General features: G+C 40.4%; 1 protein-coding gene across 5 annotated transcripts in view; it reads right to left on the bottom strand.

The window, feature by feature from the left end:
• Nucleotides 1-12,733, bottom strand: part of PRKAA1 (protein kinase AMP-activated catalytic subunit alpha 1) — a 31,350-nt gene extending 18,617 nt beyond the window's left edge. For 2 of the 5 annotated variants that reach the window (XM_028097997.2, XM_028097999.2), the window contains exons 1-2: nucleotides 12,592-12,678; nucleotides 11,253-11,376 (exon numbers count right to left, since the gene is read on the bottom strand). Coding sequence is in view for 1 of the 5 variants with exons in the window: in XM_028097996.2 (XP_027953797.1) it covers nucleotides 12,592-12,718 (127 nt within the window). In the remaining 4 variants the exon portion in view is untranslated. Of the gene's footprint in view, nucleotides 1-11,244; nucleotides 11,377-12,314; nucleotides 12,333-12,591 lie in introns of those variants that run through there. The other 3 variants (XM_028097998.2, XM_088023516.1, XM_028097996.2) reach the window with 3 other exon arrangements.
• Nucleotides 12,734-23,481: the final 10,748 nt, after the last annotated feature.

The following is a 23,481-nucleotide window of genomic DNA, read 5'->3' as shown; positions in this document are numbered from 1 at the left end:
TTCTTCAAGAAAGGAAAACTGGAAAGCTAACAGAGAGAGAAAGAAAAGAAACTTCCTTTTTGCCGTGTACCTTTTTGCCCTTTTAAATTCTTACTTATTTTGTAGTTCTTAAGCTATCATACATACAAACTGAACTTTAAAAAAAAAACAACTATTTTCTTTTGGTGAACAGTCCTATGAATTTTAACATATAGAAACTGGTAAAGCAAGCCACCATTAGAATCAAATACATAACAGTTTCGTCATCCCAAAAAACTCCCTCCTGCTACAGACACATTTCCCCTACCCATAACCCTTTGAACCTTCCAAATTTCAGTTCATGAACATGCAGTTTCTGTTTTTAAGAATTAAAAAAATTAAGTGATTTTCTTTCAATTTTGAATGCTATGGCCAGATAATCAATAGTGAGAGCAGAATTTAGTCTTCAAAACTTAGCTTTTATTTACCCTTCCTTTAGAACCTACTGTAGAATATATATCCTGTCAAAATCAGGAAAATAAACCGAGAAAGATAATATCCAGTAAAGAAGGGATCCAGTACAGGAGAAAAACTAAGAGAATCCTCACTATGGTAATGAGGCAAAGTCCTAGGTAACAGATGTATAGATGGACTAGAGGCAACAAATCCAGACAGAAAGGCAATAGAGGATCCAAGATGGCTGCAGGAAGGGGAGACTGATAAATTATCTTACAGGTTCCAAAGTACAGAATACTGTATTGAGAGAGATTTTGACAAAGGCATTTGAAGATACAGGAAATTTAGCCTCAGGTTCAAAGAAAACTAAGCAAATGGAAAAACAAGGTAATTTAATAACTCTAGGAAAAAATGATAAACAAAGAAAATAGTCACAGTATTGGCTTGGCAAATAGTTTTTGCACAGTCACAATTATGAAATGCTAAATATGGATTTTTTTAAGTATGATATAATTATATTAGAAGAATGAGGGTGTAGAGGAAAAGGTGTAAGAGAACTGAAATCCTTATGTACCATAATAGAAAGTCAACAACAACAAAAAATCCATCAACAAGAATTAAGAAATAGTTTGTATGCATGCATAGATCGATTAGAAATATAGAGGTTAAAAAAAAAACTAGAGGTAAATACTAGAAGAGTTGAGAGTGAGGGTAAGGAATTCTGTTTTATAAATATACATACCTCTTAGCACTATTTGACTTTTTGAAATATATATGTATCAAGTTTTGTTTTCTTTTAATAAGTGACTTAGGAGTTTAGCTTTTTAGGAAGAAAATGTTCTCTTCTAACTTAGAACATAGTTTGTAAGACTAATAGCTGAGAGCTCTCCCTGGCAATCTTGGTAATTACCAGCTGAAAAGCAAAGATAATGATAAATAAGAAATTCCTTCTAGGGGCGCCTGGGTGGCTCAGTTGTTAAGCGTCTGCCTTTGGCTCAGGTCATGATCCCAGGGTCCTAGGATCGAGCCCCGCATCGGGCTCCCCGCTCTGTGGGAAGCCTGCTTCTCCCCTCTCCCACTCCCCCTGCTTATGTTTCCTCTCTAGCTGTGTCTCTCTCTGTCAAATAAATAAATAAAATCTTTAAAAAATCTAAAAAAAAAAAAAAGAAATCCCTTCTTAGTTATTAATGTTTGTTATGTACTAAATTGTGTCTCCCCCAAAATTCATATGTTGAAACCCTAACCCTGGTCTCAGAATGTGACAGTATTTAGAGATAGGGCTTTAAAGAAATGACTGTTAAAATGAGACAGTTTTGGTAGGTCCTAATCCACCCTGACTCATGATATCCTTCTAAGAGGAAATCTGGACACACAGAGAAACAACAGGGTACACGCAGGAAACCGTGTGAGAACACAGGGAGGAGGCAGCCATCTGCAAGCTAAGGAGAGGACTCATAAGGCACCAATCCTCGATCTCAAACTTTAAGCCTCCAGACTGTGAGAAAATATGTTGTTAAAGCCATTCAGTCTGTGGTATTTTGTTATGGAAACCCTTAGCAGATGAATACAATACTTCTTACTATTTACAAGTTGAAAACTCAACATTGATATTTTAAACTTCTTATGTTTAAAACATTATTTTAAACAAAGAATTTTTCCTCATTATTCCAATCAAGCTTTCCCGCTTGATCTGGGATTTGGGATGGAGTTGAGCCTGCCCACCCTTTAAAAACCCTCAAGGATTATGAACCACCGCAGGTTTTTAAAGCAAGGGAGCAACAAGATAATTAAATTATCTTTCTAAAAGACAAAACACTCATTGCTTGCTCCTCACTTAATATTTGCTCTTGATGATATAACAATAAAAAGCATAGAATTTTAGAAACTAAAGAGAACTCTACAGATCATCAGGTCCAATGGTTTTCAACAATTCAACATTTTCCCCCTACCAGCTAACCAAGATAATGAGTGATGAGCCGGCTCTTCTACCCCACCATAACCCCAGCATTTGAGAGGGGCAGGGGATGGGGTAATTCCTCATTATTTTGAATTTTTTTAAGCATTTACTACTTTCCTTAAATGTTTTAATAATATTAAATCCAAAGGTTAGGTTATACAGATATTCCACATGTGGAGAAAAAAGTCTTTATTAAGTAAGACTCCAAGAAAAGTATTTAAGTCAGAGTATGTCTCAATCCTTTTCAAAAATACAATTTACCACCGAAGTCCACCTTCCATTTTGTCCAGATTCTTTAACCTGCACAATCCCTCTATAATACAAATCTTTCCAGCAAGTGAGCAAATGTGTAACTGCACCACAGTCTACCCTAACCTAAAGCATTATCACAGAATCAAAAGTTTTTAAACTACTACAATGTAAATGGAATCTCTAAATTTTCTTACAACCTCCATTTGTATAGCTCAACTAATCTCAAAACCATCTATGGCTAAGAAATTACAGAAGTTTCCTGAAAGATAGCAGAGTAAGAATGCACTGGACATACTTCCATCAAAAACTCATTAAAATATACATGAAATTAGTGACAAACCTATAATCATAGCTGAAATGGACTGTGGAAATTAGAAGCACATTCTAATTTCTGATAAGGCCTTCTCCAATCTCCTGTATCAATCAGATGCGATTAAGAGCAGTCAACTTGACTGTTAAACCCCAATTCAGGAAGCACCTTCTTTCTCAGACCTAGTGTATTGATACCTGAACAAGTAGTAATCTCATCTGTCCTAACTACCCCCCAAATCTCCAAGCAATGGCTTAGTAGAAACCCTCTCATTAATTGCATAGCTGAAACAAGACTGGGACAGCCACAATACTGGAAACTACTGGCAGACTCAGATTTGGAAAGAATATGAAAGCAGAATCCATTTGGAACTGAACTCCAATTCATTACAAATCAACCACAGTTCCCTCATATCCCACCCTGCTCAACCGAATTTCAATCCCAATTAACTTTAAGTAACAACTGGGTCTTATTGAAACTCCAGATGTATATTCTATCATTAAATAAGGAACTGGAATAGGAGTTTCAAAGCATTCTCTCAAATGCATTCATGTACTGAGCATCTACTATATATATGCCGGTAACACTGCCACAGAAAACAGCAGTAACCAAAAGCAACCTGGTCCCTGGGACTTTCCTGGCCTCTGAGGATGACCAAAATAACTGTAAAGTAAGAAAAACCAAAAAGTTTTAAAGTGCAAAAGTCTAAAGCAGAAAGAATAGACATTAATAATGTCCTAGGGCGCCTGGGTGGCTGTTGGTTGAGCGACTGCCTTCAGCTCAGGTCATGATCCTGGAGTCCCGGGATCGAGGCCCGCATCGGGCTCCCTGCTCAGCAGGGAGTCTGCTTCTCCCTCTGACCCTCCCCCCTCTCATGTGCTCTCTCTCGCTCTCTCAAATAAATAAATAAATAAAATCTTTAAAAAAAATAATAATGCTCATCCAAGAACTAATGAATGTTGTAGAAAAAATTAACTATCACAAGGTGATAAGAAATACAGATGTTATGGAGCATCGGCTAGCTCAATCAGTAGAGCATGGCACGCTTGATCTCAGGGTTGTAAGTTCGAGCCCCACACTGGGTGTAGAGATTACTTAAAAATAAAATCTTTTAAATTAAAAAAAAAGAAATATAGAAGTTACAAAGAGCAGAGCGGGATGAATTTTACAACAGAACAATTAAAATCCTTTAGATAGCAGTACGTTGCAGAAATGTGACAGAAAATTTTATGGAACACATACCAAAAATGAGGAAGAAATTAGTAAGAAAAAGAGGGATGGTGATAGACAAAGAACAGGGAATCAAGTAAAATTCAACTCATGTACAATACAGAGTAGAATATTATTCCACCTGTGAATAATAGAAGCCCCCTCCAGAAGAAAGCTAAATGAACAGAATGAAATCAATAACCAAACAATCAAGGTACAACTGAAGACTTTTTTCTAATACATGAACATTTCATCAAATTATAAATTAATTAGAAGAAACAGAGGCATATCTTCATTTTTGAAGCAATAGAAATCAAAAAAGTATGATTGTATAAATAGTATTCAAACAAAAATTGAACAGTAGCAAGGGAGGGGAAGGTGTCATGACAGCCACTGTAATGAAATTAAATCCTCTCTCTCTCTCTCTCTCTCTCTCTCTCACACACACACACACACACACACACACACACACTACCACTAAGTAAATAAATAAGCAGAGTACATGATCAGTTTGTTTTTTTAAGGGAAAATTAGTGCACTAATTCCTTTTTCATGGCTGTTATACCAATAGAACATTTTAGGGAAATAAAAGGGCAACTGATATCTTAGAATAGCATTAAGAGCAATATATTTTTTTAAAAATCTGTAGTTCCCTTACTCAGAATTTAACTTAGAATTAAGCAGATTTAAAAATGTGCCTAATTATTGTGCACCTGGGTGGCTCAGTCGGTTAAGCATCCCACTCTTGGTTTGGCTCAGGTCATGATCTCATGCGCGCTGAGATCGAGCCCCAGGTTGGGTTCCACACGGGAGTCTGCTTGAAGATTCTCTCCTCTGCCCCTCCCCCACTCATTCTTTCTCTCTCTCTCAAATAAATAAATCTTTTTTTTAAAGATTTTTTTTATTTATTTGAGAGAGAGAATGAGAGAGAGAGAGAGAGCACATGAGAGGGGGCAGGGTCAGAGGGAGAAGCAGACTCCCTGCTGAGCAGGGAGACACATGCAGCACTTGATCCCAGGACTCCAGGATCATGACCTGAGCCAAAGGCAGTCGCCCAACCAACTGAGCCACCCAGAGGCCCTAAATAAATCTTTTTTTAAATGTGCATAATTGTTTTTATTATAGTGTCTTATTTAAGAACAAAGACGGCAAATAACCTAAATGACCAATTTCAGAGAACAGTTTAATACCTTGCTATTCCAACATAAAAGACTCTCTCATAAGACTACAGAAAATGTTCTTGTAAATATGAAAAGAGCAAACAAAAATTATACATGCATTCTACATTTTCTAGCTATATCAAAAATATTTATATGACAATGATAATGTGCTAAAATGAAAATAGTTATCCTACAGTGACTTTTTTCAAATTTTACCTACTGTTTTATATTCTTTACAATTAAAAAATCCGAAAGGGAAGAAAAAAAAAACAATGACAGGTGTTAGATTCACCTTTTTTAGAAATAGGGCTGAATGCCCCATATCCTTCTACACGAGAAGGCAATCTGTGTACAAAACATAGACTTTGTAGTCACACAGACCTGGGTTCTTTCCAGTATGAAGGTTGTTTACTTAATGTTTGACCTGGGCAAGTTAGATTACTTCAACCTTCTATTCATTTGTCTGTAAAAATAAGAATACCACATACTCTATATAAGCAAATGTCTACCTGTATGAGTATCAGTTACGCCCCTGGGCCCTCACACAGTGACAATCTGTGGGAGTTAGCTGGATAGGACTTCTTGCTCCTAGGTATTATGTTCCAGCTCCATAGTTTTCTGCTTTTTGGTGGGTTTGTTTTGTTTTGTTTTGTTTTGTTTAAAGATTTTATTTATTTGAGAGAGAGAGACATAGCCAGAGAGGGAACACAAGCAGGGGGAGTGGGAGAGGGAGAAGCAGGCTTCCTGCAGAGCAGGGAGCCCGATGCGGGGCTCAATCCCAGGACCCTGGGATCATGACCTGAGCCAAAGATAGACGCTTAACGACTGAGCCACCCAGGTGCCCCAGTTTTCTGCTTTTTGAATTTGTGTCTCACCCTCACAGCCTATCGGGAGTCAACTTTTACAGCCCCCTCTCCAATGTTCTAATTTGGGAATTCGAATTTTCTATGGGCTAGGAAAATCATAAAACTATTACAATGAATTTTAAGAATTATGCTCTACAAAATACTAGGACTGAAGCCTCTACACAGAAAAAGACTTTGTAAGCAAGTCAGTCTGGGAAACGATGTATGCTCTCCCTTTCGAAAATCCACTATGCATGTTAACACAATAATGGCTCTGGATTGCCTACTAAAGAAACCTATTAAACATTTTTAACCTGTCTTACTTGGATACAGACTTTTCCCTCCAAGGTTTTCAAGTAATGTCCCAACACTGATGGCTCAAATAGTTTCTCTTTCAGAGTAGGCAAGAGCCCTTCTGAGTATCATCTTTCTCCCTCTTTCTTCCCAGCAAAATCTTGGTAATTTAAAGCTATCATATGATAATCTGTTTTCCTTAATTATAGGAACAGATATTTTGCCTTGAACCCAATTACCAACAAACTTCAATATTCACATTTCAGGAACATAATACTTTTGAAAATAGTGTTTTAGGGACACCTGTGTGGCTCAGTCGTCAAGCATCTGCCTTCGGCTCAGGTCATGATCCCAGGGTCCTGGAATCGAGCCCCACATCAGGCTCCCTGCTCCTCGGGAAGCCTGCTTCTCCCTCTCCCCCTCCCCCTGCTAGTGTTCCCTCTCTCGCTGTGTCTCTCTCTCTCTCTCTCTCTGTGAAATAAATAAATAAAATATTTTAAAAAAAGAAAATAGTGTTTTATAGCTTAGAAAAAAAACACATCACATTTGAGTCTCACAACAAACCTATGATTTAGGTAATTATGAGGCTCTAGGAGATTATGTAACTTGATGAAGTAAAGTTATTAAGTGATCAAGGTGGGATAGGCCTTCTGACTCCAAGTCTTATGACCTATCTACTCCACCCCACCATCAATATGCAGTAGAAAATTGCAGGGGTGGAGGGGGGAAATGGGCACAATATCACACCCCAAACCCTGAACTGCTTTCTCCAAACTAAGCAAAGGATTCTCTATTGACTAAACTTAGTTGCAGCCAAATTAATTGCTGCTCCATAGAATCAATGAGTAACAAGTAGACCCTGTCAAGAATATGCATTAAGAGAACCACCCCCCTTTCCAAAGCTCAAAATCTTACTCTTCAGACTGTCACTGTTTTACAGTAGTGCTAAAATACTGGGTTTTTTTAAAAGATTGTATTTATTTATTTACTTGAGAGAGAGCAAGTGTGAGTGGGGGTAGGGGAAGAGATAGAGGGAAAGAGTGAGTCCTAACCAGGCTCCACACACAGGGCGGAGCCCAATGTGCAGTTCCGTATCACAACCCTGAGATCATGACCTGAGCCAAAACCAAGAGTCCATCACTTAACCGACTAAGCTACCCACGCACCCCATGATACTGTTTCTGAACAAAACGGAAGACAAGTGTTTCTGCCATGGAAGACTTGTAAGTCACTCACAGCAAAAGTTACCAGAATTCACAATGTCTCCCTCACAAGAACATTGGATTAGTCAACTACTAGCTAACAACCTGTTATTGCTTTCCAAAGGGAACTTTGTCTACCCGTAGGACACTGTAACAAATGCTCTTCTAATCAGATATATAATCCTGAAGTGAAGTAAGATCATACTTTGAAAGAGAAAATTTTAAATAGTTAAGAGGTGCCACAAAGAATAACCTCCTGAAGATACTCTAATCACCTATTTCATTCCCACTCTAAAATTAAAAGAGTAGAGGCACCTGGGTGGCTCAGCTGTTAAGTGTCTACCTTCGGCTCGGGTCACGGTCCTGGGATAGAGCCCCCGAGTCAGGCTCCCTGCTCCACGGGAAGCCTGCTTCTCCCTCTCCCACTTCCCCGGCTTATGTTCCCTTTCTAACTGTATCTCTCTCTGTCAAATAAATAAATAAAATCTTTAAGAAAAAAAAAATTAAATTAAAAGAGTAAAAAAAAAAATCTCACTCCGGGGTGCCTGGGGAACTCAGTCTGTTAAGCACTGGACTCTTGATTTTGGCTCAGGTCATGATCTTGGGATTGTATAACTGAGCTGCACGTTGGGCTCCATGCTTAGCCATGGAGCCTGCTTAGGATTCTCTCTTTCGCTCTCCCTTTGCCCCTCCCCCCACATTTGCATTCTCTCTCTCTCTCTCTCTCTCAAATAAATAAATCTTAAAAAAAAAAAAAATCCCACTTCTAGAAGTATAAGGGAAATACCTTAATCCTGGAGAAGGATGAGCTTTAAAAGCTATAGTGGAAATCTGAGAAAGGCAGGTTTTCTTAATGTAACATTTCAGGCATCCCAAAAGGCAAACCAAATACCCATGTTCCACCCACCACCAGCTTAAGCAATAAAACATCACAGATGCAAGTGAAGTTCTGTATGCCTCCTCCCAGAACCCTTTCTCCTTTCTACAACCACTACCGTGAATGTGGTGTTTATCTTCCCCTAGAGTGTGAATCCATAAACAGTACTCTAACAATGTTTTCTCTACATTTATTTCTACAAATTTAGTTTTATATATTCTTTTGAATACATAATACCTGCACTGCACAATTAAACAACACAAAAAGATAAACAGTGAAATGTCCCCCTGCTACCTAGTTCCCCCACTCTGAACAACTAGTGTAACTGTTTCATGTGTATCTTTAAAGGGACGCTCTCTCTCTCTCTCTCTCTCTCTATATATATATATATGCAAGTAGTTACACTTAGATACCTTATTTGCCATTTTTTATACACAAATGGTAGGTATACTATACACATTTGTTCTACTACCCCCTTATTCTTCCTCTTAAAAATACACCTTGGAAATTGCTTCTTAAATTATATAAAGTCTCTCATTTTTTTCTTTATGTTTGCAAGGTCTATCATTGTATGGATAGCCATAATTTAACTACTGTCCTACTACAAAGGTTATTTCCAACCTTTTGTATTCATAAACAATATGGCAATGAATAACTCATTATTTCATACACACACAAGTATATCTATAAGATAAATTCCTAGAGGTTGAATTGCTGGGTTAACCTTAATAAATACTGTCACACTCTATAGAGGTGGCAACAATTTACTCTCACTAGCAATGTTTGGGTGTTTTTGTATGATTTTAAAATTTATATAAATAACATGACAGCACATGTTCTTCTGCTTCTTTGGTTTTTGTGGCCTAACCTTATAAACTTGAGATCTACCCATGCTGATATATACATATTTATACAACATACAGATTTTTTTCCTTAAAGAATTTTTTTCCTAAGTAATTGCTCTAAACCCAATGTGGGGGCTTGAACTCATGACCCAAGATCAAGAGTTGCATGATCTACTGACTGAGCCAGCTAGGAACCCCCTCCTTAAAGAAATTTTTAAATAAAAAGATAAAGAGAATAGTCACCTATTTACCTGAAATTGCAGTTTTATGTAGAAAAATACTTACCAACTTAATAAACAGGCTGCATGTATAAACAACTTATTTGCTGAAGACCACCTACACCACTAAAAAAACCGTCTTCTCTTCTCTTGGAAAACTTAACAAAAACTGCCATTTTAATTTACTGCAATAGAAACATGACTCTCTGTTCATCCATGCTTTTATAATTGCTGTACCTGGGGAAAGGCACGTGGACCCTGCAAGGGAGTAGAGACTAACACCTTGATAACCAGGGGGGAAAAAAGATAACTTGGGAATAATAAAAGATAATTCAAGCATAATCCCAAGCCAACCCTAGTAGTCTGTTTAAACTTTCTCCTCACAATGGTATCATTAGGTTACCAAGTGACTTTTTTAGTCTGTAATAGGAAACAAAATAATCACTGCGAATTTTTAATCCCCTTCACCCCCAAAATTAAATTTCTTCTAAGCATGTAAAATCATATTGGGAATTTTTCTGCATATCAATATCATATCTTTTATTAGATTCCTTTTCTATGTTAAATTTACCAATGTGTAACTAATTTTAAAAGCTCTATCTACTCCAAATTATCTCCACTGAAATATATGATTAATCAAATTATTGATAAGAATACTTGTCAAATTAAGGCTAAGTTACCAACATCACCACTGTAATAGTTGTTTTTGCCTGTTCACTGAGCAGCTATGTCTGCCTTTCTCCTAACAATTAATACCCATTCTGTATAGATATTTATCCTGTCTCTCCATACTAAGTTCTTCAGAAGAAGACGCCCCCACCACACACACATTCACCAGTGGGCCATATTCCACCAAAGGTAATGCTATCTCCTTTGCTAGTACCTACTTAGGAACACAAGCCTAACCCAATTAGCACATGGCATCCCTGGCCCCAGGAACAGGATGAGCCAGTGAGACTCATGAGAGGTATGCTGAAGTCTCCATGCTTTGGAGAGAGAACCACAGAAAGAGATGTTCTTGGCTAGGTTGAGTTGGATTTTCTATTACTGCACTTGGAGTAAAAAGCATCCCAACTGTTTAACAACTTAAAAATGCACTGGTTGAGGATTTTGACCAATATCAACTAATGTATTTATGAACAAATTTAACCCTATCTATGAAACCTGTGATTCTTTGATGAATATTGGCTTTTCTATACTTTGGAAAGGTTGACTTTGACAGTATAATATTTCAAGAGAGGCACATGTGGAAGAATGAAGGTTAAGGAACAGCACTCACTGGAAGGATTCATGTCACAGCGACATCACAGATCAAATCCAGAAAATGAAAAATTTCTCTTGCTTTCCTATCTGCCATGCCAAAAGCCACCTAGCAAATAAGAAAATGAGACCTGACTTTGCACAGGTCTTTAATAGAATGATGAGCATCCTAGTACAAGCAGAACCGTGGGAGAAGTGAGGGTATCAAGACTGTCATCACTATTTGGGGGCATTACTGGGCATTTCTTACAAATATTTGTAAAGCACTTTGTAATTGCTAACAAGTAAAGAGACAACATAGCCAAAGATAAATAATTTTGAGGGCACAGAGACATCTTACTGGCCTAATACAGACCCACCCTGATGGCTCTTATTACCCTATTCTGGCATTTGCTTCTTACTTTCTTACATTGTTGGCCTTGCTGATTTTCATAAGAAGGCTTAGGCAGTTGCTTCCCTGTGGGCTATACAGCAATTTTCCAGTTCTATGACTCAGAAAGAGCAAGAGAAGGAAGGGTTCTCCTCTTCCATCCCTAGATAAAATCAGAAAATGTTTATTTAGCTCTGGTAAAGCAAGGCTCAGTTAGTTAATTCACTGTACACTTTCACAACTTTTTTCTTTCAAATCAAGTATTTACCAAGAGCTTAGTATATGCAAGTCATTGGTTATTATATATCCAAAGCCAATGCATGAATTATATTTATCAGTTCCATGCTTCCTTCCTCTACATCCCTAATAACAAAGTCAAATATTTTAAAGAAAAAAAAATATTTACACCTCACAAAGTTTGCAATTAAACGTTTTGTGCCAGAATTGGTGGACTGGTGATCAAGTTTGTTATTTCCAGAGTACTGTGCTGAAACACAAGGGTAAGAGATTCCACACTTTCCTTAAAAAAAGAAAAAAAGTTCAAATAATGTGCACTAAATTATTAAAACATAAATATCCTGAGAAAATAAATGGAAACGAACTACATTAATGAGCTAATAAATACTATCTGGAGGCAACATCTGCACTACCTACCAGGTTTGGCACACAGTCTGCAAAACTGATAATTCAGAAACACTGAAGGCACGGAGTCTGCAATCAGAACATAAACCATGCATCGCAAATACGGACCAGTTCACATTCATTAACTGTTCCGAAAAAAATTTAGTCATCCTTCCCAACGAGATGGCCCTTTTTTTAAAATTCTGTAAGCTACCCCCAAAGCAAGCTTACTTTTGGGGGAGGTGGGGAGGGGAACACATTTCACACCTGAGAACCAGCCCCGGCAGGTAAGTCGAGAACCTCCTAAAGAGGACGGAAATACGGACAATACTGAGGACTGCCAGGGAAGCGATGGGCTGGCCCTGAGCCGAGCGAGCACAGCCCCAGCGAACAAGAGGCCCTCTCCCCAAGGCTCCGGGCCGAGACCCCGGCGCCCCCACCCAGCGCTGGGAGCAGCTGCGCGACCCTATCCTGCCCTACCTGGGAAAGTTCGCACTGCCGCATCCCCGCCCCTCGCACTGGCAAGCCCCTCTGGCCGCGGCGCCGTCGCCATGGCGACCGGTCCCCACCCCCACCCAGCCGGGGAGGGTCGCGCCGCAGTCCCGCGGTGGCCTCTGACTCCGCTCCCGCCGGAGCCAGGACTGGGGCTGCCGAGCCTGGGAGAGGAACGCCGGGGCGGGGGAGGATGAAGAGGTGCGAAAGGCGGAAGTCGCCCGGATCGCGGGCTGGGGCCGAACCTTGCCCCAGGGGTCCTCACCCTTGACTTTGCCGAAGGTGCCGACCCCCAGCGTGTCCCCCAGGATGTAGTGGCCGATCTTCACCCGCCCGTCGTGTTTCTGCTTCTCGGCCGTCGCCATCTTTCTCCAGGAACTGAGTCTGCGCATGGCGCCGCGGGAGGGGGCGGAGGGGGCGGGCAGGGCCGCGCCGGGGGCGGGCAGGGAGGGGGGTGGGGACGCGGGAGGGCAGTAGCGCCGCCGAGCCACCGCCCAGCGTCGCCCGCCGGGTCGCCGCCGCCGGCCGCGGCGCAGACGCTCCCCCTGGCGGGGCGGGCAGGGGTCACTGGGAGGGCCACCGGTACCCCCACTTCCTCGCGCTGCTTCGTTTCGGCCTGGGGCGCCCGCCCACCTGCGCGCAGAAGAGGGCTTCCTGAACTGCAGAGGAGGGAGGCAGCCCCTTGGCTGCTCTCCCCTGTGGCGGAGTTTCTGCCCGCAGTGATCTCCCCTAATCGTTACTCCTGGGGAGGGGTACCGCTCTCCTTGCGATTCTGAGGGGACAGTTGGGCACTGAGGAAGCCCACTTGGGTGAGGCAGTTGTGTGGCTGGTTACTAGTGCAGCGTGAATTGAAACATGGCAGGGGACACCGCCCTGTCACTGTTTTCTAACCTTTTCATTTTCCCTGTGCGGATAGAATCTAAAAGCCACTGGGAGTTGTCACTTGCATCTTCGATGGAGTTTCCCCTTTTTCCACCCATCCCCCCTTGCTCTTTGTTGTTATTGTTGTTGTTTTGTTGTTGTTACTCTGAACCAGTAAGTTACTATTGGGCACCTTGACAGCTCAAGCAGCGTTATCGGGCTTTCCTCCTTATGGATGCTTTTCTGAAATTTCCTTCCCAAGCAAACTCTGTTGGAAGGAGCAGTTTGGGAATACTGTGAACGTACGTGTGCTCAGGAATGGGATATTACAGACATAGGAATTAATATTTTTAGATTACCGATAAAATGTAGACTTTGAAATGAAAACAAGGCTTGTATTTGCAAACACCAAGTCAATCGACAAATATTTATTGTACTTGCAATTTTAGTCTATTATCTATACAAATGGGATGTGCCATATTACAGAGGAAGTAGACAAAGTATGCTTATTTGTATTAAATTTTTAAGCCAATTCACTTCTTAGTTGTATTCCGCTGACATGGGCAAAATGAACTGTTGTTCATGTTTGTTTTCCAAAAAAACAAGATATGATCTCAGTTTTGCAGTGTCATAGCATTTGGGCCAGTGTCAATGGGCAAAGAATTGAACTCTTCGTGGCTCAGTCATTAAGCCTCTGCCTTCGGCTCAGGTCATGGTCCCAGGGTCCTGGGACTGAGCCCAGCATCGGGCTCCCTGCTCCCCGGGAAGCCTGCTTCTCCCTCTCCCACTACCACTGTGAGCTCCTCAAGGGTAGGGACCATGAATCTTCATTTTGTATTTATCCACAGTGTCTGGCAGTGCTTGAAGAAAGAAAGGAGTGAGGGTTTGGGGCTGGATCAATGGGAGAATGAAAGGAAGACAGGGTGGAAGAAAATGTGACAGAAACTTTTTTTTTTTAAGATTTTATTTATTTATTTATTTGTTTGACAGAGGCACAGCGAGAGAGGGAACACAAGGGGGGGGGGGAGTGGGAGAGGGAGGCTTCCTTCCAAGCACTCCCCCTGCTTGTGTTCCCTCTCTCGCTGTGTCTCTGTCAAATAAATAAAATATTAAAAAAAGATAAAATATATATGTATATATATAAAAGTAAGACTAAAAATGTTATCCTTTTTGTTCCTAATCAAAGTTACCCAGCTCCTCTGATTTTTAGATACTTTCTGTTTATGAAATCAAAGTAACATGCATTAGTTCCACCCAAGGCACTGCAAGAGAAGCAAAAGCTTGAGTTTAGGATTACAACAGTTACAACTAGCCTTGGATAATCAGTTTCTATTGTATTATGGACTGCACATAGTCTGAAGGACCATGAAGTTAAGAAGTCTTTGATTACTGACACATTTGGGCGTTGGGCAGTGGTTACTGTTGTAATTTTTGCTCTCTGGTTTCTTCACATTTACTTGTTTGCCTTGTGAGTTTCTGCAGCCCAGGCATTTTAGAACTCTACAAAGCAGAAATAGCTTACTGGATTCTCTTAGGAAAAAAAAAAAGTACCTTACTTTGAAGTATCATCTTAAATTACTTTACTTTAAATTTGCATCATGTCTAGAGTTGGACCTGGGAAAGTTCTGTTACTTCTTTTAACCTAAAAGAAAAAAGTCATAGTACCTCAGCCCTTCGTGGTTAAGCCACAGAGCATCTTACAAAGGAGCAAACTGAAGCTGAATTTTACAAACCAATTGCCAAGCTCTTCATGAGCTTCATGAAACTATGAAAACCCATTAAGAAAATAATACAAAGTTTTTTTAACCGAAACATCAGTTTGTTTCTGTTCTAATATTTTAGATTAGAGTTTTATGTAATACATATTCATTAAATGCCACTATTCACTCAAAAGCATTGTTGGGGAAATAAAACCTAGAATCTTAGATCAAAGGATTGAGTAGGAACTTAGAGGTCACCTTATTTGGTCTTCCAAACAGGTCTCTGTTTAAGCAGCTTTTATTGCTGTTTTTTTTTTCTTATGATGAGTTAAAAACTGAATTCAATTAACAGTTTCTAGGAAGGTAAATGATAAGCTTCCTTTAATCCTTTGCGTTTTCTCTATTCTTCATTCCTTTTAAAAAGTTTCTGTCAGGGGAGCCTGGGTGGCTCAGTCGTGAAGCATCTGCCTTTGGCTCAGGTCATGATCCCAGTGTCCTGGGTTTGAGCCCCACATTGAGCACTTCATCGAGCCCTGCATCAAGCCCCGCATCGAGCCCCGCATCGGGCTCCCTGCTCGGAGGGAAGCCTGCCTCTCCCACTCCCCGTGCTTGTGTTCCCTCTCTCGCTGTGTCTCTCTCTGTCAAATAAATAAATAAATACAATCTTTAAAAAAAAAGTTTCTGTCACATTTTCTTCCACCCTGTCTTCCTTTCATTCTCCCATTGATCCATCCCAAACCTCACTCCTTTCTTTCTTCAAGCACTGCCAGACACTGTGGATAAATACAAAATGAAGATTCATGGTCCCTACCCTTGAGGACCTCACAGTCTAGGGTGACAGTTCTCTATATTCCTCCCACCCAGGGTAGATAGTTTTCACATGCTCAACACTCTCCCACGGTAGAAGTGAAGATAAGGAAAATTGGTTTACACCCAGATTCCAGACCCTACCCCCATCTCAAGCAAAGTATATTGGAATATAAGTGGGCAGGAGTGACTTTACAGAAGCAACCTTGATTTCACACTAATTTAGGAGGGAGGGAAAGGTAAATTGTTTTCAGATTTCAGTACTTCAAATTTATTAGTACAACTAAGTCACAGTACATCTCAGCACGGGTGAAGAGATACCACAGTGACCCAACACCCTGATGGAGAACTTCTGGTCTCAGGAGGAAGCTAAGTGACTGTCAGCTGTTTCCTCTGTGGCCCTTCAGAGAGTCTAAGGGAGCTGTGCATTCTCTTGGTCTTTTCTTGTTAAGGCCATCACAGTGTTAGTAAACTGTACACTGTCAGGTGGGTATTATACTTCTTCAATCTCTTTCTCTAAATATAGTAGCCAGAACTAAAAATGCTAAGTACTACACTTCTGTTAATGCAGCCTAATATGTCCTTAGCTTAGTTGTGGTTACATTGTAACTAATACTCAATATTTATTAAACAACAAGTAGTATTAGTTTGCTAGACTCTGAGGACTCAAAAAACAAAGGAACCCAGTACCGCCTTCAACATGGCAAAGCAATGTGATAGGTGCTACAATGAAAACATATATATGGTCCTTTTTTTTTTTAAGATTTTATTTTTAAGTACTCTCTACACCCAACATGGGGCTCAAACTCACAACCCCAAAATCAAGAGACACATGCTCCACCAACTGAGCCAGCCAGGAGCCCCCTATATATGTCCTTTGAAAAGGGTTTCAGGAAGGGAAGGCATAACCTTTATCTGTGGAGGTCCATAAAGGCCTCAACTTGAATATATTTAGGGGAATAGGCAGGGGTATTGCACTGTACTCAAAGAAGGATGGCATGGGGTGTGAGGAAACTTGGGGAACAAGGCATCCCACATAGAGGGAAGAGCACATGCAAAATCACAGAGGGAAAGAAGCTTTTGGCTTTTCAGGGAAGAACAAACTAGTTACGGGGGATGAAATCTGGATGTACAGAGGGACTTGTTAGAAGAAACAAGAGAAACAGGAGTAAATCCTGAAAAGCCTCATATGTACTTCTCAATTTGGACATTATAGAGTGATGAGCCACAGAAGACGTGAAGTAGGTGCATTTTAGAATTACTTTCTTTACCAAAGAAACTGATGGCTATGGGTGACTTTGGTAAGGGAAAAGGGTGATCAGGAAGTCAGGTGCAAGGGACAGATTTCCCTATGTACCTTCTTAACTTTTTGGTTTTGCACCTTATGCATGCATATATTATAGAGTCAAAAACTATTTAACTGATAGAAAAAATTTTAAACTCTGAATTCAGTGTGGAGGATGATTGGAAAAGAGCAAGACCAAAGTGGTGATAAAAACAGGAGAATTGGTGATTATCTGGTGAAGAAATGATGAGACAGGCACTATGCATGCAGGGGAAAAGCTTAAGACATAGACATGGAATTAGCAACGTACAGAGATTGGTGTCGACAGAGAGAGTGAGGAAGAAATCTTAGTTACCTCTCTACCTCTGGAGGGGATTATAGGGGGATGGCGAAGAGAGGTTCTATAGAAATAATGAATTTTATTTGTAACATTAGGGCATCTAAGAGACATTCAGGTAAAGATATCCAGGATGATACTGGTAATACAGGTCTGTTACTCCAAAGAAAGGTAAAGGAATGAGATCTCCCCAGTTCATAGAATTAAGGGATCCAAGGACAGAAGACTTACTTAGAGAATATGGATAATTAGAAGGGTCCAGAAGCAATATAAGTCTATGGAAGAGACAGAAAAAAGAACAATTTATATTAGAAGCTCCCAAGAAGTTAACAGTGATTAAAATTAGTTTGTGAATGATTGTCCCTGTTTAACTAGAGTAGATGATTCCTAACTCCTAACTAGAAACTTTTTAGGCAAAAATGTTTAGAACCCTCTCATGATGACAAATTTTAAGCTTCGATTACCCTTATAGATATGGGCACAGAACTGTTTTCTAGGGAAAATCTTAGCACTGTTTGTGAGGACTCCCTTGGCCTATTTCTATGTACAGGTGGTTGGTTGATCCTGGTTGGTTTACTTACTATTAATGAGAAAACGTCAACCCTGCCCACCTCCCAGTTGATTCTCTGAGTATCAGGCATGTGGATCTATTCATGATCAGCAGCAGAAAGTGTATTCATTCACCAAAAAATGTGAATCTAAACTTTGCTGCCCTGTTGTTATCAGCTAAAGGAAAAAATATCCTTGAGACTATAAGAGAGAGACTAGTAATTGGACTGTCCTGTTTCTGGTTGCTATTAGACTGGCTTTTACTCAATTTGGTAATAAAAGGAGCTGATAAATACTCGGGTACCTTGAATGAGCTAATAATTTTTCTCTCTACTCAGACTAGTAGTTTGGTTCCCTTCAAAACAATATTCTTTAAAAATTCGTTCAACATTGGGGTGCCTGGCTGGCTCAGTCAGAAGAGTGTGCAGCTCTTGATCTCTGGGTCATGAGTTTGAGCTCCATGTTGAGTGTAGAGATTACTTAAAAAAATAAAATCTTAAAAAAATTTTTTTTGTTTGACATTTATCTAAGTGGAAAGGCACAGAATAGAGGATTGCTAGAGCAGTGTCCCGGGGAGCAAAGACCCTGTTGTTACCAAACCCTCATTTCTTAGACAGCAGTCAACAGTCCATCTAAGCACGCATTCTGGAGCAGGCAAGCTCTTTTCCCACCCCAAGTGATTTAGCAAAGTGGTTCTCTTTTACCACCGCTTTCCAGGAAGAGTTCATGTAAGTAAAAATTTGAGTGATATTTTGGTGCCCCAGAGATGTGTAGTATCCCTTACAAACTGACTCCTATGCAGTGGCCTGGCTTAGCTCCCTCTGGGCTTGCACTGCCATCCTGTCCTTGGAGCAGGGGTGTAGTGTAAGAATGGAAGAGATGCTATAAGAAACAGATGTGCAAAGCCTCTTCGCTTCAGCTCGCCCAAATTTACAGCCTGCCTCTAACAAAGATGTAGTTACTAAAGGTCTGTTCTTTAGTGTTCTAACCTTATCCCTGGGTTTATCATATTTTCCTTCCCCTAAATTTCTTATTCCTCAATTCTTTATTATTTACTTTAAGGTAAATATTACTCTTTGAGGTTCCCAGATGCTTTTTCTTTTTTCTTTTTTTTTGAGAAAGCATGAGTGAGGGGAGGGGCAGAGGGAGAAAGAGAGAATCTCAAGCAGGCTCCATGATCAGTGTGGAGCCTGATGTGGGGCTCGATCCCAGAACCCTGAGATCATGACCTGAGCCGAAATGAGGAGTTGGACGCTTAGCCTACTGAGGCACCCAGGTGCCCCTCAAGATGCTTTTTTTAATAGACTTTATTTTTTTTTTAAAGATTTTATTTATTTATTTGAGAGAGAGAATGAGAGATACAGAGCACGAGAAGGAAGAGGGTCAGAGGGAGAAGCAGACTCCCCGCCGAGCAGGGAGCCCGATGCGGGACTCGATCCAGGGACTCCAGGATCATGACCCGAGCCGAAGGCAGTCGCTTAACCAACTGAGCCACCCAGGCGCCCTAATAGACTTTATTTTTTAGAACAGCTTTAGCTTTACAGAAAAAAATGCAAAGATAGTACAGAGTTCTCATATACTCCACAGCCAGTTTCTACTATTATCAACACCTTACATTCTTTTTTTTAAGATTGTATTTATTTATTTGAGAGAGAGCAAGAGTGAGAGAGATCACAGAGGGAGAGGGAGAAGCAAACTCCCCGCTGAGCAGAGAACCCAATTCAGGACTCGATCCCAGGGCCCTGAGATCATGACCCGAGTGGAAGGCAGACGCTTAAATGACTGAGCCACCCAGGTGCCCCAACACCTTACATTCTGTGGTACGTTTGTAACAATCAATGAGCCAAAATTGATATATTATCATTAACTAAACTCCACACTTCATTCCAATATCTTTAATTTTTACCTAATGTCCTTTTTCTGTTCTAGGACCACATTACATTTAGTTATCTTGTCCCTGTAGGATCTTCTTGGCTGTGACAATTTCTCAGGTATTCCTGGTTTTGATGACCTCGACAGTATTGAGGTGTATTGGTCAGATATTTTGTAGAATGCCTTCCTTTCGGAATTTGGTTTTTCTCATGGCTAGACTGATGTTATGGGTTTGGGAGGAAGAACACAGACAATGGTCCATTTTAATCACATCATATCAAGGGTTCATACTGTCCATATGGTTTGTCACTGTTGATGTTGACCTTAATTACTTGTCAAAGGTTGTGTTTGTCAGGTTTTTCTACTGTGAAGTTACTCACTTTTTCCTTCTTTCCATACTGCACTCCTTTCTGTATTCTCTGGAAGGGAATCACTAACCAGAGCCCACACTTAGGTATTGGAGAGTTATGCTCCCCCTCCTTTAGGGTGTGCTAGCCACATAAATTATTTGTCATTCTTCACAGGAGATTTGCCTCTTCTCTCCCATTTATTCATTTATTCAATCATTTATAGCAGTGTGGACTCATAGTTATTTTATAACTGGGTTATAATCCAATACTCCCTTCATTTTATTGCTCAAATTGTTTCAGCTTTGATCAGTGGGCGCTTTTTCAGTTAGCTCCCGTATCCTTTTGACATACCTCCATCAATGTTGTTTTTATTGGTTTTTTGTTTAGCACTTTCTTACTTTCTGGCACTACAAGATGTTCCAGGCTCATCTTGTATATTTCCTGCCCCAGGGCTAGGATCAGCCATTTCTCCAGGTGTCCTGGTTACTTTTATTGGAGAATGGTATTAGAACCCAAGATTTGGTGTTTGGAGTGTCATTACTTCTAGACCCTCTTGGCTGACAGAGCAAGGAAATATATGTGTATATGCTAACCAATAAATGTAACCATATCTCTAAATATTTCTTTTTTTAAGATTTTATTTATCTGAGAGAGAGAGAATGAGAGAGAGAGAGAGCACGCACATGGTGGGGGATCAGAGGGAGAAGCAGGGAGCCCGATGTGGGACTCGATCCAGGGACTCCAGGATCATGACTTGAGCCGAAGGCAGTTGCTTAACCAACTGAGCCACCCAGGTGCCCCTAAATATTTCTATATGTAGAACTGCCCCATCTTTAATAAGCTAAACATGATTGCATACAACCGACTCTAATCCATTACTACATAGGTTATCCTAGTCTCTTCCCTTTGCTTACCTGTAAACTCCCACTCCAACAGCGAGAAACCTAGCTTCCATTATCTACAATCATTTATGTAATTGCTCAGAGTAATGCATATATTTATGGAAGTATCAGAATTGTTAACCCTACCCCTCTGGATAACAGCTGTATCAACTTGAGTCCAGTGCTTGTGTGCAGTTCCTTTTGTCTTTAGTCTTATAGACTCCCCCTCATTTCCAAGTGCTAATCTGGACTCCACCATTTCCTTAGGTAAGCACCTTTGCCCTTCACTCTACTCAGTGAGGCCATTTTATACAGGTATAATACCAATGGGTTTTGTTTTCACAATCTGCATTCAATCCTGGGATGCCCCAACCTTTGTTTTAATCTCCTATGCACATTGTTGGTGAGGGAGGAATTCACTACCTAAGGTTATGCAGATGGCCAAACCGCAGAACACCCAACACAGGACAGATGTATCAACAGCAGTCTATTGGTCACATATACTCACAACCTAGGGGAAGGGGGCAAAACATAGCACTCAGGGCCACACAGGGGTTGCACTCAGGAACAGAATGAACAACCAGTGGCTTCAGAAGGCAGGCTTTGTAGTATCAATAGGGTGGGGTGCCTCCTGGTTCCTGTGAAGAATGTGATTAATTATTTGAATAATTCTACAAGCTGACAGGGTTCTGAACCCACTACTCGGGGATTAGCACTACCTATGCCTGGCCTTTTGGTAAGAAGGGTTGTTTGGCTACAGAAACTTATCTATGTGAATGGATAAAGAAGATGTGGTTGATAGATAGTGTGTGTGTGTGTGTATATATATATATATATATATATATATATAGTGGAATATTATGCAGCCATCAAAAGGAATGAAATCTTGCCATTTGCAACGACACGGATGGAACTGGAGGGTATTATGCTGAGCAAAATAAGTCAATCAGAGAAAGACATGTATCATATGACCTCACTGATACGAGGAATTCTTAATCTCAGGAAACAAACTGAGGGTTGCTGGAGTGGTGGGGGGTGGGAGGGATGGGGTGGCTGGGTGATAGACATTGGGGAGGGTATGTGCTATGGTGAGCGCTGTGAATTGTGTAAGACTGTTGAATCACAGACCTGTACCTCTGAAATAAATAATACATTATATGTTAAAAAAAAGAAGAAGAAGATAGCAGGAGGAGAAAAAGGAAGGGGGCGAAATTGGAGGGGGAGACGAACCATGAGAGACTATGGACTCTGAGAAACAAACTGAGGGTTCTAGAGGGGAGGGGGTGGGGGGATGGGTTAGCCTGGTGATGAGTATTAAAGAGGGCACGTTCTACATGGAGCACTGGTGTTATATGCAAACAATGAATCATGGAACACTACATCAAAAACTAATGATGTAATAATGTATGGTGATTAACATAACATAATAAAAAATAAAGAAAGAAAGAAAGAAAGAAAGAAAGAAGGAAGGAAGGAAGAGAGAGAGAGAAAGAAGAAAGAAAGAAAGAAAGAAAGAAAGAAAGAAGAAAAAGAAAGAAAGAAAAAGAAAGAAAGAAAGAAAGAAAGAAAGAAAGAAAGAAAGAAAGAAAGAAAGAAAGAAAGAAAGAAAGAAAGAAAAGAGAAAGAAAGAGAAAGAAGGAAAGAAGGAAGGAAGGAAGGAAGAAGAAAGGATGGAAGGAAGGAAGGAAGGAAGGAAGGAAGGGAGGAAGGAAGGGAAAGAAACTTATCTATGGGAGCAGAATGGGGAGGGGAACTTATAGCTGGGCCATTTGAGGCCCTCTCAATAGTACCATATGTCAAGGCAACATGTAATATTGAGCCTTAATATTAGGCCTTACACCACAACCTTGCAAATGACTTTTTAAAATTTGCATCATTAAGGTTCACTTTCTGCTGTAAAGTTCTGTGGGTTTTGACAACTGTTCAATGCCATGTATCTACTATTATGGTATCAGAATATTTTCACCACCCTAAAAATCCCGTGCTCCACATATTCAACTCTGTCCTCTTTTTTCTGTCTCTATCATTTTGCCCTTTTCAGAATGTCACTTACTTGGAATCATACAGCATGGAGTCTTTTCAGACTGGCTCCTTTCCCTTAGCAATAACCATTTAAGGTTCATTTCTATCTTTTCTGTCACCCTTAAGTGGTTTTGAAATAAGGAAAATATACAATATTTAAAATTTTAAGATTGGTCTCCATTCTAAAATATTGTCTTCAGATACTTTAAAATATTCTATACTTGGGATGCCTGGGTGGCTCAGTCAATTAAGCATTGGCTCAGGTCATGATCCCAGGGTCCTGGGATCAAGTCCCACGTCAGGGTCCCTGCTCAGTGGGGAGTCTGCTTCTTCCTCTGTTGCTCCCCCTGCTTGTGCTCTCTCTCTCTCTGTCAAATAAATAAATAAATACAATCTTTTAAAAATAAAATAAAGTGGGGTGCCTGGGTGGCTCAGATGGTTGACCGTCTGCCTTTGGCTCAGGTCATGATCCCAGTGTGCTGGGATCAAGC

The sequence above is a fragment of the Eumetopias jubatus genome, unplaced genomic scaffold, assembly GCF_037043125.1.
Source record: "Eumetopias jubatus isolate StellerSeaLion01/CBP00866 unplaced genomic scaffold, mEumJub1_p1.0 scaffold_5, whole genome shotgun sequence".
NCBI lineage: Eukaryota > Metazoa > Chordata > Mammalia > Carnivora > Otariidae > Eumetopias > Eumetopias jubatus.
The sequence above is the reverse complement of the archived record's forward strand: the minus strand, read 5'-3'. Positions and strand labels throughout refer to the sequence as shown.